The sequence below is a fragment of the Ranitomeya variabilis genome, chromosome 4, assembly GCF_051348905.1.
Source record: "Ranitomeya variabilis isolate aRanVar5 chromosome 4, aRanVar5.hap1, whole genome shotgun sequence".
Classification (NCBI taxonomy): domain Eukaryota; kingdom Metazoa; phylum Chordata; class Amphibia; order Anura; family Dendrobatidae; genus Ranitomeya; species Ranitomeya variabilis.
The window spans coordinates 55,541,345-55,560,649 of NC_135235.1; the positions used below are offsets into that span (position 1 = coordinate 55,541,345).

At 54.0% G+C, this 19,305-nt stretch overlaps 1 protein-coding gene across 1 annotated transcript in view; it reads right to left on the minus strand.

Moving 5' to 3' along the window:
• Nucleotides 1–1,520: 1,520 nt before the first annotated feature.
• LOC143769730 (heparan sulfate glucosamine 3-O-sulfotransferase 1-like) overlaps nucleotides 1,521–19,305 on the minus strand; it is a 226,894-nt gene continuing 209,109 nt past the window's right edge. The window contains exon 2 of the mRNA XM_077258543.1: nucleotides 1,521–3,016. Coding sequence (XP_077114658.1) covers nucleotides 1,956–3,016 — 1,061 coding nt within the window. The 3' untranslated portion in view covers nucleotides 1,521–1,955. The remainder of the gene's footprint in view (nucleotides 3,017–19,305) is intronic.

The following is a 19,305-nucleotide window of genomic DNA, read 5'->3' on the forward strand; positions in this document are numbered from 1 at the left end:
GGCCATGAAAGGTGCTGTGGTGAACCCTGCCTAGTCCAATAAAAACCCATCCAGGCTATATTCACAAGTTCCGGCAGGCACCGGAGAATGAAATTCCAGCCATGCTGCCAAACAGCTTATTAATCAGAGCCATGATATTGCTGGTAATCCTACAGATTGTCCCACAAATCCATTTACAGAAATCTTTTTTAAAAATTCCGCCCACCATATGTAGGCGTTGTTTCATCCATTTGAGGCCACTGGAAGGTGTTAGCTCAGCCTTAAAGTGCACCATACTTTCTAGCCAGATTTCAGAATACGTTGTTCCACGAGTGCACATGACAAATAACACTTTCTGGCCATTATATGGCGTAGTGACCTCATAGGAGGACACCGGTGAATATGTATGATACATCTCTTAATTTGCAATTGATTGAGTTGGGTCGAGGACCGTAGCTAATATGATCTCCCCCATACACCTATTGGCACAGACTGGATCCTCTACTTGTAATTCCTTATTTAGCTTACAAAGAAAAGCTGCAGCAGCGGCAAGGATGACAATGTAGTACAGTACTGAGATGTGCAGATGTGAATCCACCTTTGAAGTTAGGTAAAAGACTTATTAGAAAGCTCCGTACGATCTCTCTGTGCTCCTCTCTTCCCTTTCCACTCAATAGAATATTATGGGCTATGTGACATAACACCACAGTGAGCGGGGTGCCTTATCTGAGCAAGATGGAGTAGAGCTGTTTTTTCAGAGTGTATGACAAGTTCAGCTCAGAAGGCAGAGAGAAGTGTCTCATAAGTGGGGAAGGAAGCAAATTTTTCTGATAAAAATATATTACAAAGCTTCTTCTTTTCACCTGTACTATTGATTTACGCAAAGTTAGCTGAAAGTACAAGTCTATGTGAAAGGGAACCTGTCATGTCCCCAAATGGTATTAACCTGCAGATATTGGGTTAATCTGCAAGTGAGGCCACCACACTGAGAGCCCAGCTACCGGGAGAAAATTAACTTTATTCCTCCAGCCGGCCTCCGGCTTTCAGTCGTAGAAGCATTTTGGTGAGATTTCAGTCACTGCTCAGTACATAGTGAGTGGCGGCAGCTGTAACCACACCCTGATGCTGACTGTCAGCCACCACTGCAGTGCATCAGTGCTGAACCACTGCCAGTCAGTGCCATGATGTGCACTATATACAGAGCAGTGACTGCAGCCACACCGCCACAGCTTCTATGACTGAAAGCTGGAGGCTGCTGGTAAGAATAAAGTTAATTTCTTCCTTGTAGATGGGCTTTCAGTGCGGCAGCCGCATGGCTTTAAAAAACAGCAACCTGCAGATTAATCTCATATCTGCAGATTAATAGCGTTTAGGGACACAACAGGTTCCCTTTAAGGTCTGTATGATTAACTTGTGTTACAAAATTGACAGAAATCATTCCAAACTACTAACCATAGTGCTTCACATTCCATTACTATACCATAAAACCTGTATCAAGAGATTTTTTTTTATAAAAAAATAAAACAAAACCAAAAATTTTAAAGACAATCATATAGTTATTATACAAAATTAGTTACTTTACCATTTAAACACATTATAGGAAACATTTTTTTTTATTACCATAGCAAAGATTAGTTATTTATCAAAGTTTTTTTTTTTTGCAAACAATTTCTACTGCACAAGTCCTATATATTTATCTACACACATAGAAAACAAAAAAAGATTGGCAAAAAAAAGAAGAATGCATTCTTAAATCTATATGTACAACCCAAAGATATCCCTTCGGCTTCTGTATTTTGTAAACAAAATGATATCCGATGTATCTTTCCGCATTTAGTGCTTTATTGATCGCAAAGAATGTGGGGTAATGCTTTACATCCCGTTTAGTTTCTCATTTGACTTTTTTTTATTGGTGGTGTAGTTTTTCACAGTTTAGCATTTTCTCAAGTTTCTTAAACTCTTAACGTAATACTGTGTTAGTGCCAGTCGAAAGACTGATTGACCATTTGGTAGAACCTGCCATTGTGTTCTCGGAAGTAAGAGTAAAGCTGCTCCAGGACGGTCGCGTTTACTACCGGATGGGGACGCCCTTTGGATTCATGTAAACACCTCTCTCTCCCATCACTTCGAATGCAGTAGAAACCCTTCGTTTGGTTAAAGTAAAAATTAGAAGATACAATTCGAGGAGGAAGGTTGAGAAACCTTTCCACCTTCTGTAATTCGGTCAGAGGTGTTTTTATTAACGTGTTACCATCCACTATATGAATCTGACTCAAATTAAAGTATTTCAGCCATCTCTCCATATGGACGTCATACAAGCTCCTTTGGATTGCCTTATATTTGGTATTAAGTGCACCATTTTTAATCACTATGCCCTCGAAGGGTTGTACCGGCTTGTGATTTTCGAGTCTGTTGTAGTATACTTGGGTATAATCCGATATGACCCTCTCTGTTGGATCTCTCAGAATGAGAAGCAATTTAATTGAGCTGTTCATGCCATGAATCCTTTCCGGTGCCTGCAGAGATGTGAAATAGCCTGGTGTTTTCTCAATAGTAATTTGATTTTCAAATGAGTATGGCATAAGACTCCGGTACCACTCAATCCCTTTGATGTAATTCTCATCCCAGTCAAAGAAATGTACTTCAGTTGCAGCCACTGCAATGTTGGGGTGAATGTCCAACATCTCCAGCAAAGCTCGGGTCCCCCCTTTCCGTACTCCGATAATAATAGTCTGCGGTGTTCTTCGAGTTGTGCCCGGTGGCGGAGTAGAGAATGAGTATGGTTCACTTGTGGTATTGATTCCCTCCACATCCGTCTGAAGAGCTTCTGAAACGCAATTATTAGTAGGAGGCAGGTAGTCGAAGGGAGCGGCCTGACACTGGGTCAGCAGGAGGAAAACGGAGACCAAACGTACGGCCATGTAGAGAGGAGGAGATGTCACTTCCAGGAGATGCAAAGTTTGAACGGTGCGTTCATCCACGCTACAGACTTGGGAGAAGCAAATCGATGGGAACTGCAAAAAGCGTCTTGATGCATCTATGGAAATATAAAAAAGATACACAAAATATTAAAAGATGAATTTGTAAAACTTTTATATCATTCATACTTAGTTTGAAAAGTCATTCTGTGACCTTTTAAAAAAAAGCTCTGAAAACAAGTATGGGTGCTCGGTGCACCCTTGGTCTGGTGAAATAAAGGGAACCTGCCAGCAGGATTGTGCACAGTAACCTACAGTGTCAGTATGGCTTCTGACAGCTGACCTGCCCCCTAGTTTACACAATTAATATTATATATATATATAGAAAAAAAAGAGAAAAAAAAAACAAATTTCCTCCTCCAAGATGGTGCTGCTTAAAACTCCTACTGCGCAGGCGCGGCTGGCGCCATTTTCAGACACCTTTTTTTTCTGATGAATTTATTTATAGCATGATATAAAAGAATGAACTGCACATTACACATGCAATCAGGTGCCGCCGCTTGCCTGCTGCAGGTAATTTTTTTAATATATATATATATATATATATATATATATATATATATATATATATACACAGTACAAACCAAAAGTTTGGACATACGTTCTCATTTAAAGATTTTTCATGAAAATGAAAATTGTACATTCACACTGAAGGCATCAAAACTATGAATTAACACATGTGGAATTATATACTTAACAAAAACGTGTGAAACAACTGAAATTATGTCTTATATTCTAGGTTCTTCAAACTAGCCACCTTTTGCTTTGATGACTGCTTTGCACACTCTTGGCATTCTCTTGATGAGCTTCAAGAGGTACTGACCAGGAATGGTTTTCCAACAATCTTGAAGGAGTTCCCAGAGATGCTTAGCGTGAATTCCTAATCAGAGCACCACATGGAGACCCCCAGGACTGGAACTTATATCTGAAGATTAGGGCACCTCTAAAATGAGAATTCACTAACTAATGCAGCCCTAAAGCCTTAGGGTATGTGCACACGTATTTTTTAGCTCTGCGGATTTTTGAGAAATACGCAGGTAAAAGGCACTGCGTTTTGCGTTTTACCTGCGGATTTACAGCGGATTTTATGCAGATTTTATGCGGATTCAACCTGCGGTTTTACACCTGCAGGTGTAAACCGCTGCGGAATCCGCACAAAGAATTGACATGCTGAGGAATGTAACCCGCAGCGTTTCTGCATGTTTTTTTCCGCAGCATGGGCACTGCGGATTGCGTTTTTCATAGGTTTACATTGTACTGTAAACGCATGGAAAGCTGCTGCAGACCCGCAGCTGCAGATCCGCAGCAAAATCCGCAACATGTGCACATAGCCTTACAAGTCCACCAAAATACCTTCTGATGGCTCCTCACTATATCAGATGCTAAATCTTTTTTTGTTTTTTTTGCATGGTGCATACAACAAATTCAAGTTATCAAAACTAGTGAAAGAGTAAATGTTTAAATGTTAGAAAAAAAAATTAAAACAATATACGGTAATACGTTTTTTTTAACCGTGCATTAAAGGCCAAAATCATTAGTAGAATGTATGATATGGACAGTAATCTGAAACACAAATGTGATAAACGAAAAATGTATACAAGTTTTATTGTAAGATTATCAATATATTTGGATATATATACAGTTAAACCTAAATACAGGTAGAAGATTTGGGATGGCATCAAAGAACAGTGGTTAGCACGGTAATTGGATTAAAAATACAAAATAAAAAGGTTGCCATTTTCACTCAGGTCACTGGGGCTTTTTTTTTTACACTATAATTTCCTGTTTCATGAAATTCACATGTATATTAGCAGCAGTGAACAGACTCTTACACCATCTTTTGTATTGAAGTCTCTAATAAGTGGAGGAGAAGGTCATTGTGAGGGAGAGGGGGCTTTGCCATCCCTATTGTGATTGGTATATATTAGGTAACACCTCTATTTACAACTGAGTGATAACCTATCACTCTAATCCTGCCTCTGCTGATAATGAGACTGCTGAAAACTCTTTCTGAAAGGACAGGAAATAGGAGTCTAAAAGAAGCCCCAGTGGCCAGTGTGAAAATTGCAAGATTAATAATTATGTATTTATATTTTTTTTTATAAAAATCATGAATTGAAGAAAAAATAAATAGCTAACATTAAACAAAAAATATATATATTTAGTGCAAATGCCTGATTTAAACAATAGGTAATTTTGTTGATGATAGCTCCCCTTTAATTGACGAACCTTTCAATTTAGGACTCACTTGTTAGCCTACATGTCTCAGTCTTAAAGATTTAACACATCCAAACAGTGCCAGGACAATCCACTGATTTTAATTACAAATGTCTACTGCTTTATTTTCCCTTGCGGTGGCGCTGATGGTGACATGTTTTGTGTTAGTGAGTATTTTCATACCCCATATGCCTATACATTGTACCAGTCCTCTCTTATTCCTTCTAGAAATGGATGATAATATTGACAACTGGATTGTACGGGTTTGGCTTGTTTACCTGTACACCAACAAGGGGAATGGTCCCACCCAGTTGTCAATTGGTTGACACATTTCCAGGAGGAATAAAAGAGAAATCAAAGAATGCAGAATTCCAAGAATCCATGTTCCAGAATTTATTTTATTTTTTTTAAAGGGAACCTGTCACCACCTTTGGCCGATATAAGATACGGCTACTGCCTTTCAGGGCTTATCTATAGCATCCTATAATGCTGTAGATAGGCCCCCGATCTGACCTATAAGATAAGAAAAATAAGTTTTATTATACTCACCCGGAGGGCGGTCTGGTCCGATGGGCATCGCAGGTCCGGGTCCGGCGCCTCCCATCTTCTTGCGATGCCGCCCTCCTGCTTCTTCATCGCTCCCTGGCATCGCGATTCTGCGCTGGCATACTTATCTTCCCTGTTGAGGGCAAAGGAAAATACTGCAGTGTGCAGGTGCTGGGCGCTCTGACTTTTCCCGACGCCTGCGCACTGCAGCATTTTCCTCTGCCCTCAGCAGGAGCGCGATGCCGGGGAGCCATGCAGCAACAGGAGGGCAGCGATCATAAAAAGATGGGAGGCGCAAGACCCAGATCAGCGACACCCATCAGACCGGACCGCCCAGCAGGAGAGTATAATAACACTTATTTTTCTTATCTTTCAGGTCGGGTCGGGGGCTTATCTACAGCATTATAGAATGCTGTAGATAAGCCCTGAAAGTCAGTGGCCGTATTTTACATCGGCCAAACCTGGTGACAGGTTCGCTTTAAAGTGAATGTCCAGGTCCTTTCCAGGTTCCCCTACAATGTATACTTGGTTTCTGGGGGTTCCTGCAGCAGGAACCCTATGAGCAGAGTCAGTGGAACCTTCATAAAAGATCAAATTATGCAAAAGGACAATTCCTCCAAGTACTTTATTTTAATACAACCTAATGGTGTGTTATAAGCAAAATCAATTTCAGCTACTATCTAAAACGAGCGGCGTGGGAGCTTAGTGCTCAACATTAAAGCGTTCTCCAAAACTTCATGGATTATTTTCAACATCGTTTAGTGCGAATTTGTTTTTTTTGGAGAAAGATTTTTAGGTCTTCAGTGGATTGCTGACCACCCTGTATATTTCAAGGGGTGTCACAGTCAGACGGAAGTTAATTACATAAATGAAACTATTGGCCGGTTCCCTAATTATTTAGTAGAAAGTGACTGATTGCTAAGTAATAAAAAAAAGTCTAATATAAGACATTTCTCCATTCCCAAAGTATTATTGATTACCATAATTTTGGGAAGACTTGATGTGTTAATGAGCAGCTGGCAATTAGATTGCTTATCTGGAATCCCTTAGTCTATGTAAATGTCAAGAGATTTCAGAACTAGAAGGGATTGTGATAGTCGCACTGCAAGAAATAATACACCAAAATACAGTGGAGGATTAAGGCTACAATTAAACTTTTTACAGTGTCGCTGATTAATGCTCCCCGATCGGGCATGTTTTCAGTTTTGCTCTTCTGTTTTTTCCTATCCTTCTTCCAAGAGAAATAAATCTTACATTTTCCATAAACCTAGCCATAGGAGGCCTTGTTATTGCAGGATGAGGAGTTTTGAGTGTATTGAAACAATGGTAAAAAAAAAATCAAGTGGGGTAAAATGGTTAAAAAAAATGTTCAATTATTGCAATTATTTTTGGGGCAAGTGTGGGGGTCTTTATTTATTGTACAGTAAAAACATAATTTTCAGGTCAGTACAATTACAACGATGCCAAACTTGCTTAAAAGTTAATATGTTAATGATAAAAAAAAATCAGAACTTTGCAATAAAAAAACATAAGTGTTGCCATTTTTGGATTGACGATGGCATCTAAAACGTAAAACAGTAGCGATCAGAGCTAACTCCGGATACTGCGGCTAATGGCAGGTGCTGGCAGTATAACTCAGCTGGCACCCACAGTGTATGGAGGTGGATCAGGAACACTCAACTTATGGGAAAATGGCATCAAAATAGAATATTCCCCTGGAAAACTTCTTCATGTATGCCCAATTCACCCTAGGAGTTACGACCTCAGTCAGTGTAGGCCTTACGTGACATCATGACATGCATTTTGCTGTAATGTCAAATGGCTTTATAAAGGAACGTAGAAGCTGTCAACACCTTCCTTGCAGATCTTATGATAATATATTGCATTGCCATGATTTATATGTTGTTTTATCTGGTTTGGGGTCTGCAGCACTTAACCAGTAAACGGGGTTAACTACTGGGGCCAGCTCATTAATGGAGGAGTTAAGTGGGCACAGAAAACTCAGTTCCCTGCTTGTGAAACAGATAGGGAAGAGGACTGACAAGAGAATGACCTATGGTCCTAATGTTAGCGGACCTACATTGAAAAGGGTGTTGTGTGTGAAGAAGGGAGACCAGGACATGTGATTCGAGTATGAAGTAAAAAAGACTAAGTGGCAGAAAGAGTCTTCATCTCAGGCAAATAGGGGCCTACAGAAAGTGGTGTCTATACTAGATAAGAAGTAGAAGTGTAGTCAGACCGGTGGGTGATAGAGGAGAAGATGGCCAGGCTGGGATACCTGTTCTCCTATGGGAAATTAAAGATGCAGTGGCACACCAAGGAGCTTGTGGCCCATGTCAATTAGAAGTTGAGAAATGGTCGTGAAGCATTATAGTGAAGCACCTAAGGGCACGCGGCCATCTCAAGGGAAGATGGATGATCCCATTTTGATCTGTTTGTTGGCTGTAACATGTAATGGAAGAAATATACTGCCATGAAGTTGAGAAATGGTCGTGAAGGGTCATAGCGAAGCACTTAAGGGCACGTGGCCTACTCAAGGCAAGATGGATGATCCCATTTTGACCTGTTTGTTGACTGTAACATGTAATGGAAGAAATAGATTGCCATGTGTAACCACAAAGTTCCTGCCTCTGGATTGTGCAGAAAATGTATTAATAAAAACTTGTGCTTGCTATCTGATGTATATATGTTTCATCATTTCGTTCAGAAAAGAAAAGTTTATTTATGGTCTCTGGTCTCCCTCATTCACCTCTACTTCATCAGATCCTGACCTTCCATATGTCCATTTTATGTAGCATGGTGGGGCACAGATGCAGCCCTCGGCCACGGTTTCCCCACCTGTTACAGCTTAGTGGGCACAAGAAGCGTAAAAAATCTGAAAGGACCAGTGGCGCGAAGACCAGTGACTTAAGAGCATGAGCGGGAAGCTGAACTGTGAGCTATGAAAAAGCGCGATCATTTATTTTTTATGTTTTTCACCCTACAGTTATTATGCCGAGACCCCAAGGCTTAAGAAGACATTTGAATCGTATCGAATAAATTAGATCAAATTTCCTGTCCAAATTCCAATTTCAGTTGAATTGCTCATTCGTGTCATGTATGGTGCTAAAATCGACAAATCAAAATTGGGGATTACAAATTAGGTGTGGAAGATGAGCTTTAAATTCCAGATTACATAAAGTTTGGAGAAAGTTTCTGGGGTATTTAGCATAAAAATCCAGTCAGCAGTGAAAGGTTCAATTTCTTGTTTGGCCTTTGGAAAATGTGGCCACTGCTGCCTTGTTTTATTCAGTAGGAATCGGTCATCACCTGTCAAACCCTCTTACTTACAGGAAGGAAAGTCTGTTTTTCGTCTCACATAAAATTTTCCTCAACTTTTCTGTCTGTCAATGAAAAATATAAACTTAGAGACAGCAGAAGCAGGTACAGCGCGTACACTGCCGAAGACACCACATGGAGCTTGGGTCGTTAAACATTTTGTGTGTTTATTGTATAAAAATAAAGTGATCTGAGTATTGTAAGCTAAAAATCTTACAAGTTCACTAGTAAAATCAGCCCAGCGAACTCCTTTAAAGGCTGTTCTCTAGGAGGACATTGCCTTCTTGTCACTGTTTTGCTGCAGTTTGCATCATAAATGCGAAGTGCCATCATCCGTAAAGGCACAAATACCATGATCCGTGTTTTAACAGATGAAAATGTCAGATGTCCATGATTTTTGGATAAATTGTCTCAAGACAAAAATAAAATAAATCAGGATGAAAAACAAAAGCAAAAGCAAGAAGACGGTCTTAGAGCTTTGCGTGGATTTATTCTTGGATCTGTATTTATTCTGGAGTCTGATCAGGATGTAAAGTTGCCAAGAGCAGTAGTCATGACTGGTACACTCTGGTACTTTACAGACAGTGTCCCAGTCCCAGTGTGCCCTCAGGTGTGGGGTGCCTCACAGTCTCTTGTAGGCCTCAGACCTCCACTGTCTCCAGGCCTCCATCCTCAGGAGCCAAAGCACACAATTTAGGGGACACCAAGTTCATTGCCAGAAGCAAATGTTTACTGGTCAATTCACAGTCATCAGGGTGTAACATGTGGGATAGGGCACAACATTTACCATTTGTTCCTCCTGGACTATCCCCAAGCCCACTGACTCCATCAATCCCAAGGATTTGCTGTCCAGTTCCGCAATGCACCCGGGATCAGCCAACTCCCCTTCACAAGGTGCCGTGTCCATCTTTCCCTGCATGACAGAGGACACGATGTGACCATAAACCTCACGCTGAGCTCTGGGCTGCTGACGTTCCTGAAATGTCTGCAAGGGATATCAGTACGGCCTCCCACTACCTCAAACGATTGCTCCATTCTGGCCCTAGCAACTCACTGCGCTTCAACTTGACCTTGTTACTGTATTTCCCTATTTGACAATGACCAGAAAATTATTCCCTTTTCTAACTTCACAAACCCCTCCCACTGAGGGCTAGTCCCAAACATTAACTACATCTAATCCTATATCAGTATATACTACTAGCTATTGAACCCGTTCTACGCCCGGGTAGTGAGCATTTATATTGGTATATGGTCTCCATCCTGGTATGTGCTGCTCCATCCTGCGCCCCCATCCTGTCATGTGCTGCTCCACCGTGTCATGTGCTGCTCCATCCTGCATCCCCATCCTGTCATGTGCTGCTCCATCCTGCGCCCCATCCTGTCATGTGCTGCTCCACCGTGTCATGTGCTGTTTCATCCTGCATCCCCATCCTGTCATGTGCTCCCATCCTGCGCCCCCATCCTATCACGTGCTGCTCCATCCTGCGCCCCCATCATTGCGGGCGGCTGTGCTGAGTGCGGGCGGCTGTGCTGAGTGCGGGCGGCTGTGCTGAGTGCGGGCGGCTGTGTGTGGCTGTGGGCGGCGGCCGTGGGCGGCTGTGCTGGGTGCGGCGGCTGTGCTGGGTGCGGCGGCTGTGCGTGGCTGTGCTGGGTGCAGCGGCTGTGCTGGGTGCGGCGGCTGTGGGTGGCTGTGCTGAGTGCAGCGGCTGTGTGTGGCTCTAGGCGGCTGTGCGTGGCTGTGGGCGGCTGTGCGTGGCTGTGCTGGGTGCGGCGGCTGTGGACGGCTGTGCTGGGTGCGGTGGCTGTGCTGGGTGCGGCGGCTGTGCGTGGCTGTGCTGGGTGCGGCGGCTGTGCTGGGTGCGGCGGCTGTGCTGGGTGCGGCGGCTGTGCTGGGTGCGGTGGCTGTGCGTGGCTGTAGGCGGCTGTGCGTGGCTGTGGGCGGCTGTGCTGGGTGCTGTGGCTGTGCTGAGTGCGGCGGCTGTGCTGAGTGCGGGCGGCTGTATGTGGCGCGGCTGTGCGTGGCTGTGCTGGGTGTGGGCGGCTGTGGGTGGCTGTGCTGGGTGCGGCGGCTGTGCTGGGTGCGGTGGCTGTGCTGGGTGCAGCGGCTGTGCGTGGCTGTGCGTGGCTGTGGGCGGCTGTGCTGGGTGCGGCGGCTGTGCTGGGTGCGGCGGCTGTGCTGGGTGCAGCGGCTGTGCGTCGCTGTGCTGGGTGCGGTGGCTGTGGTGGGTGCGGCGGCTGTGCGTGGCTGTGCTGGGTGCGGCGGCTGTGGACGGCTGTGCTGGGTGCGGTGGCTGTGCTGGGTGCAGCGGCTGTGCGTGGCTGTAGGCGGCTGTGCATGGCTGTGGGCGGCTGTGCGTGGCTGTAGGCGGCTGTGCGTGGCTGTGGACGGCTGTGCTGAGTGCGGCGGCTGTGCTGGGTGCGGCGGCTGTGGGCGGCTGTGCGTGGCTGTGCTGGGTGCGGTGGCTGTGCTGGGTGCGGCGGCTGTGCTGGGTGCGGCGGCTGTGCGTGGCTGTGGGTGGCTGTGCGTGGCTGTGCTGGGTGCGACGGCTGTGCTGGGTGCGGCAGCTGTGCTGGGTGCGGCGGCTGTGCTGGGTGCGGTGGCTGTGCGTGGCTGTAGGCGCCTGTGCGTGGCTGTGGGCGGCTGTGCGTGGCTGTGCTGGGTGCAGCGGCTGTGCGTGGCTGTAGGCGGCTGTGCTGGGTGCGGCGGCTGTGCGTGGCTGTGCTGGGTGCGGTGGCTGTGGTGGGTGCGGCGGCTGTGGGTGGCTGTGCGTGGCTGTGCTGGGTGCGGCGGCTGTACTGGGTGTGACGGCTGTGGGCGGCTGTGTGTGGCTGTGGGCGGCTGTGCGTGGCTGTGATGGGTGCGGTGGCGGTGGACAGCTGTGCTGAGTGCGGCGGCTGTGCTGGGTGCGGCGGCTGTGGGCGGCTGTGCTGGGTGCGGCGGCTGTGCTGGGTGCGGCGGCTGTGCTGGGTGCGGCGGCTGTGCTGGGTGCGGTGGCTGTGCTGGGTGCGGTGGCTGTGGGCGGCTGTGCGTGGCTGTGGGCGGCTGTGCATGGCTGTGCTGGGTGCGGCGGCTGTGCTGGGTGCGGCGGCTGTGCTGGGTGCGGCGGCTGTGTGTGGCTGTGCTGGGTGCAGCGGCTGTGCTGGGTGCGGTGGCTGTGCGTGGCTGTAGGCACCTGTGTGTGGCTGTGGGTGGCTGTGCTGGGTGCAGCGGCTGTGCGTGGCTGTAGGCGGCTGTGCTGGGTGTGGCGGCTGTGCGTGGCTGTGCTGGGTGCGGTGGCTGTGGTGGGTGCGGCGGCTGTGGGTGGCTGTGCTGGGTGCGGCGGCTGTACTGGGTGCGGCGGCTGTGGGCGGCTGTGCGTGGCTGTGCTGGGTGCGGCGGCTGTGCTGGGTGCGGTGGCTGTGCGTGACTGTAGGCGCCTGTGCGTGGCTGTGGGCGGCTGTGCGTGGCTGTGCTGGGTGCAGCGGCTGTGCGTGGCTGTAGGCGGCTGTGCTGGGTGCGGCGGCTGTACGTGGCTGTGCTGGGTGCGGTGGCTGTGGTGGGTGCGGCGTCTGTGGGTGGCTGTACTGGGTGCGGCGGCTGTGGGCGGCTGTGCGTGGCTGTGGGCGGCTGTGCGTGGCAGTGCTGGGTGCGGCGGCTGTACTGGGTGCGGCGGCTGTGCGTGGCTGTGCTGGGTGCGGCGGCTGTGCTCGGTGTGGCGGCTGTGCTGGGTGCGGTGGCTGTGGTGGGTGCGGTGGCTGTGGACGTAAGTGGCGTAAGTAACAAATAGCTGTGGCATGAAGTGCCACAGCCTCATGGCACAGCAATTTGTTACTTGCGGAGGGTGAGTATACTTACCTGTCCCGTTCCACCGACGCCATTCCGGGCCATGAATATCCCCCTGCTCCCGGAATCGGCGCCTGCGCAGTCCGCGCTTTCCGGCGCCATTTTCTTGAAGACACATTGCAGTGTGTCTTCAAGAAAATGGCGCCGGAAAGCGCGGACTGCGCAGGCGCCTTTTCCGGCACCAGGAGGACAGATTTTCTGTGTCCTCCTGGTGCCGAAAAAGGCGCCTGCGCAGTCCGCACTTTCCGGCGCCATTTTCTTGAAGACACACTGCAATGTGTCTTCAAGAAAATGGTGCCGGAAAGCGCGGACTGCGCAGGCGCCGATCCCGGGAGCTGGGGGATATTCATGGCCCGGAATGGCGTCGGTGGAACGGGACAGGTAAGTATACTCACCCTCCGCCTCCTGGCTCGTCCCTGTTTCTCTGTTGGAGATCGCGGTGTGCATTCAGCGCTTACGCATACCGCGATCTCCTGGGAGCGTCGCTCTGTGGGGTCCAGACTGCGCCGGCGCTTGCGCTTGCGCAGTCTATAAAGGCTTCGGACAGAGTGACGCTCCCAGCGTTATATTATGGACTAGCTATTGAACCCGTTCTACGCCCGGGTGGCGAGCATTTATATTGGTATATGGTCTCCATCCTGGTATGTGCTGCTCCATCCTGCGCCCCCATCCTGTCATGTGCTGCTCCACCGTGTCATGTGCTGCTCCATCCTGCATCCCCATCCTGTCATGTGCTGCTCCATCCTGCGCCCCATCCTGTCATGTGCTGCTCCACCGTGTCATGTGCTGTTTCATCCTGCATCCCCATCCTGTCATGTGCTCCCATCCTGCGCCCCCATCCTATCACGTGCTGCTCCATCCTGCGCCCCCATCATTGCGGGCGGCTGTGCTGAGTGCGGGCGGCTGTGCTGAGTGCGGGCGGCTGTGCTGAGTGCGGGCGGCTGTGCGTGGCGCTGCTGGGTGTGGGCGGCTGTGCTGGGTGCAGCGGCTGTGTGTGGCTGTGGGCGGCGGCTGTGGGCGGCTGTGCTGGGTGCGGCGGCTGTGCTGGGTGCGGCGGCTGTGCGTGGCTGTGCTGGGTGCAGCGGCTGTGGGTGGCTGTGCTGGGTGCAGCGGCTGTGTGTGGCTATAGGCGGCTGTGCGTGGCTGTGGGCGGCTGTGCGTGGCTGTGCTGGGTGCGGCGGCTGTGGACGGCTGTGCTGGGTGTGGTGGCTGTGCTGGGTGCGGCGGCTGTGCGTGGCTGTGCTGGGTGCAGCGGCTGTGCTGGGTGCGGCGGCTGTGCTGGGTGCGGCGGCTGTGCTGGGTGCGGTGGCTGTGCGTGGCTGTGCGTGGCTGTAGGCGGCTGTGCGTGGCTGTGGGCGGCTGTGCTGGGTGCGGCGGCTGTGCTGAGTGCGGGCGGCTGTATGTGGCGCGGCTGTGCGTGGCTGTGCTGGGTGCGGGCGGCTGTGGGTGGCTGTGCTGGGTGCGGCGGCTGTGCTGGGTGCGGTGGCTGTGCTGGGTGCAGCGGCTGTGCGTGGCTGTGCGTGGCTGTGGGCGGCTGTGCTGGGTGCGGCGGCTGTGCTGGGTGCGGCGGCTGTGCTGGGTGCAGCGACTGTGCGTCGCTGTGCTGGGTGCGGTGGCTGTGGTGGGTGCGGCGGCTGTGCGTGGCTGTGCTGGGTGCGACGGCTGTGGACGGCTGTGCTGGGTGCGGTGGCTGTGCTGGGTGCAGCGGCTGTGCGTGGCTGTAGGCGGCTGTGCGTGGCTGTTCTGGGTGCGGCGGCTGTGCTGGGTGCGGTGGCTGTGCGTGGCTGTAGGCGGCTGTGTGTGGCTGTAGGCGGCTGTGCGTGGCTGTGCTGGGTGCGGCGGCTGTGGACGGCTGTTCTGGGTGCGGCGGCTGTGCTGGGTGCGGCGGCTGTGCTGGGTGCGGTGGCTGTGCGTTACTGTAGGCGCCTGTGCGTGGCTGTGGGCAGCTGTGCGTGGCTGTGCTGGGTGCAGCGGCTGTGCGTGTCTGTAGGCGGCTGTGCTGGATGCGGCGGCTGTGCGTGGCTGTGCTGGGTGCGGTGGCTGTGGTGGGTGCGGCGTCTGAGGGTGGCTGTACTGGGTGTGGCGGCTGTGGGCGGCTGTGCGTGGCTGTGGGCGGCTGTGTGTGGCAGTGCTGGGTGCGGCGGCTGTACTGGGTGCGGCGGCTGTGCGTGGCTGTGCTGGGTGCGGCGGCTGTGCTCGGTGCGGCGGCTGTGCTGGGTGCGGTGGCTGTGGTGGGTGCGGTGGCTGTGGACGTAAGTGGCGTAAGTAACAAATAGCTGTGGCATGAAGTGCCACAGCCTCATGGCACAGCAATTTGTTACTTGCGGAGGGTGAGTATACTTACCTGTCCCGTTCCACCGACGCCATTCCGGGCCATGAATATCCCCCTGCTCCCGGAATCGGCGCCTGCGCAGTCCGCGCTTTCCGGTGCCATTTTCTTGAAGACACATTGCAGTGTGTCTTCAAGAAAATGGCGCCGGAAAGCGCGGACTGCGCAGGCGCCTTTTCCGGCACCAGGAGGACAGATTTTCTGTGTCCTCCTGGTGCCGAAAAAGGCGCCTGCGCAGTCCGCGCTTTCCGGCGCCATTTTCTTGAAGACACACTGCAATGTGTCTTCAAGAAAATGGCGCCGGAAAGCGCGGACTGCGCAGGCGCCGATCCCGGGAGCTGGGGGATATTCATGGCCCGGAATGGCGTCGGTGGAACGGGACAGGTAAGTATACTCACCCTCCGCCTCCTGGCTCGTCCCTGTTTCTCTGTTGGAGATCGCGGTGTGCGTTCAGCGCTTACGCATTCCGCGATCTCCTGGGAGCGTCGCTCTGTGGGGTCCAGACTGCGCCGGCGCTTGCGCTTGCGCAGTCTATAAAGGCTTCGGACAGAGTGACGCTCCCAGCGTTATATTATAGACTAGCTATTGAACCCGTTCTACGCCCGGGTGGCGAGCATTTATATTGGTATATGGTCTCCATCCTGGTATGTGCTGCTCCATCCTGCGCCCCCATCCTGTCATGTGCTGCTCCACCGTGTCATGTGCTGCTCCATCCTGCATCCCCATCCTGTCATGTGCTGCTCCATCCTGGGCCCCATCCTGTCATGTGCTGCTCCACCGTGTCATGTGCTGTTTCATCCTGCATCCCCATCCTGTCATGTGCTCCCATCCTGCGCCCCCATCCTATCACGTGCTGCTCCATCCTGCGCCCCCATCATTGCGGGCGGCTGTGCTGAGTGCGGGCGGCTGTGCTGAGTGCGGGCGGCTGTGCTGAGTGCGGGCGGCTGTGCGTGGCGCTGCTGGGTGTGGGCGGCTGTGCTGGGTGCAGCGGCTGTGTGTGGCTGTGGGCAGCGGCTGTGGGCGGCTGTGCTGGGTGCGGCGGCTGTGCTGGGTGCGGCGGCTGTGCGTGGCTGTGCTGGGTGCAGCGGCTGTGGGTGGCTGTGCTGGGTGCAGCGGCTGTGTGTGGCTATAGGCGGCTGTGCGTGGCTGTGGGCGGCTGTGCGTGGCTGTGCTGGGTGCGGCGGCTGTGGACGGCTGTGCTGGGTGTGGTGGCTGTGCTGGGTGCGGCGGCTGTGCGTGGCTGTGCTGGGTGCAGCGGCTGTGCTGGGTGCGGCGGCTGTGCTGGGTGCGGCGGCTGTGCTGGGTGCGGTGGCTGTGCGTGGCTGTGCGTGGCTGTAGGCGGCTGTGCGTGGCTGTGGGCGGCTGTGCTGGGTGCGGCGGCTGTGCTGAGTGCGGGCGGCTGTATGTGGCGCGGCTGTGCGTGGCTGTGCTGGGTGCGGGCGGCTGTGGGTGGCTGTGCTGGGTGCGGCGGCTGTGCTGGGTGCGGTGGCTGTGCTGGGTGCAGCGGCTGTGCGTGGCTGTGCGTGGCTGTGGGCGGCTGTGCTGGGTGCGGCGGCTGTGCTGGGTGCGGCGGCTGTGCTGGGTGCAGTGGCTGTGCGTCGCTGTGCTGGGTGCGGTGGCTGTGGTGGGTGCGGCGGCTGTGCGTGGCTGTGCTGGGTGCGACGGCTGTGGACGGCTGTGCTGGGTGCGGTGGCTGTGCTGGGTGCAGCGGCTGTGCGTGGCTGTAGGCGGCTGTGCGTGGCTGTTCTGGGTGCGGCGGCTGTGCTGGGTGCGGTGGCTGTGCGTGGCTGTAGGCGGCTGTGTGTGGCTGTAGGCGGCTGTGCGTGGCTGTGCTGGGTGCGGCGGCTGTGGACGGCAGTTCTGGGTGCGGCGGCTGTGCTGGGTGCGGCGGCTGTGCTGGGTGCGGTGGCTGTGCGTGACTGTAGGCGCCTGTGCGTGGCTGTGGGCAGCTGTGCGTGGCTGTGCTGGGTGCAGCGGCTGTGCGTGGCTGTAGGCGGCTGTGCTGGATGCGGCGGCTGTGCGTGGCTGTGCTTGGTGCGGTGGCTGTGGTGGGTGCGGCGTCTGAGGGTGGCTGTACTGGGTGCGGCGGCTGTGGGCGGCTGTGCGTGGCTGTGGGCGGCTGTGTGTGGCAGTGCTGGGTGCGGCGGCTGTACTGGGTGCGGCGGCTGTGCGTGGCTGTGCTGAGTGCGGGCGGCTGTGCTGAGTGCGGGCGGCTATGCTGAGTGCGGGCGGCTGTGCGTGGCGCTGCTGGGTGTGGGCGGCTGTGCTGGGTGCAGCGGCTGTGTGTGGCTGTGGGCGGCGGCTGTGGGCGGCTGTGCTGGGTGCGGCGGCTGTGCTGGGTGCGGCGGCTGTGCGTGGCTGTGCTGGGTGCAGCGGCTGTGGGTGGCTGTGCTGGGTGCAGCGGCTGTGTGTGGCTCTAGGCGGCTGTGCGTGGCTGTGGGCGGCTGTGCGTGGCTGTGCTGGGTGCGGCGGCTGTGGACGGCTGTGCTGGGTGTGGTGGCTGTGCTGGGTGCGGTGGCTGTGCGTGGCTGTGCTGGGTGCAGCGGCTGTGCTGGGTGCGACGGCTGTGCTGGGTGCGGCGGCTGTGCTGGGTGCGGTGGCTGTGCGTGGCTGTAGGCGGCTGTGCTGGGTGCGGTGGCTGTGCTGAGTGCGGCGGCTGTGCTGAGTGCGGGCGGCTGTATGTGGCGCGGCTGTTCGTGGCTGTGCTGGGTGCGGGCGGCTGTGCGTGGCTGTGCTGGGTGCAGCGGCTGTGCTGGGTGCGACGGCTGTGCTGGGTGTGGCGGCTGTGCTGGGTGCGGTGGCTGTGCGTGGCTGTGGGCGGCTGTGCTGGGTGCGGTGGCTGTGCTGAGTGCGGCGGCTGTGCTGAGTGCGGGCGGCTGTATGTGGCGCGGCTGTGCGTGGCTGTGCTGGGTGCGGGCGGCTGTGGGTGGCTGTGCTGGGTGTGGCGGCTGTTCTGGGTGCGGTGGCTGTGCTGGGTGCAGCGGCTGTGTGTGGCTGTGCGTGGCTGTGGGCGGCTGTGCTGGGTGCGGCGGCTGTGCTGGGTGCGGCGGCTGTGCTGGGTGCGGCGGCTGTGCGTCGCTGTGCTGGGTGCGGTGGCTGTGGTGGGTGCGGCGGCTGTGCGTGGCTGTGCTGGGTGCGGCGGCTGTGGACGGCTGTGCTGGGTGCGGTGGCTGTGCTGGGTGCAGCGGCTGTGCGTGGCTGTAGGCGGCTGTGCGTGGCTGTGCTGGGTGCGGCGGCTGTGCTGGGTGCGGTGGCTGTGCGTGGCTGTAGGCGGCTGTGTGTGGCTGTAGGCAGCTGTGCGTGGCTGTGCTGGGTGCGGCGGCTGTGGACGGCTGTTCTGGGTGCGGTGGCTGTGCTGGGTGCGGTGGCTGTGCGTGGCTGTGGGCGGCTGTGCGTCGCTGTGGGCGGCTGTGCTGGGTGCGGCGGCTGTGCTGGGTGCGGCGGCTGTGCGTGGCTGTAGGCGGCTGTGCGTGGCTGTGGACGGCTGTGCTGAGTGCGGCGGCTGTGCTGGGTGCGGCGGCTGTGCGTGGCTGTGCTGGGTGCGGCGGCTGTGCTGGGTGCGGTGGCTGTGCTGGGTGCGGCGGCTGTGCTGGGTGCGGCGGCTGTGCGTGGCTGTGGGCGGCTGTGCGTGGCTGTGCTGGGTGCGACGGCTGTGCTGGGTGCGGCAGCTGTGCTGGGTGCGGTGGCTGTGCTGGGTGCGGTGGCTGTGCTGGGTGCGGTGGCTGTGCGTGGCTGTAGGCGCCTGTGCGTTGCTGTGCGTGGCTGTGCTGGGTGCAGCGGCTGTAGGCGGCTGTGCTGGGTGCGGCGGCTGTGCGTGGCTGTGCTGAATGCGGTGGCTGTGGTGGGTGCAGCGGCTGTGGGTGGCTGTGGGTGGCTGTGCGTGGCTGTGCTGGGTGCGGCGGCTGTACTGGGTGCGGCGGCTGTGGGCGGCTGTGTGTGGCTGTGGGCGGCTGTGCGTGGCTGTGGGCGGCTGTGCGTGGCTGTGATGGGTGCGGCGGCAGTGGACGGCTGTGCTGAGTGCGGCGGCTGTGCTGGGTGCGGCGGCTGTGGGCGGCTGTGCTGGGTGCGGCGGCTGTGCTGGGTGCGGCGGCTGTGCTGGGTGCGGCGGCTGTGCT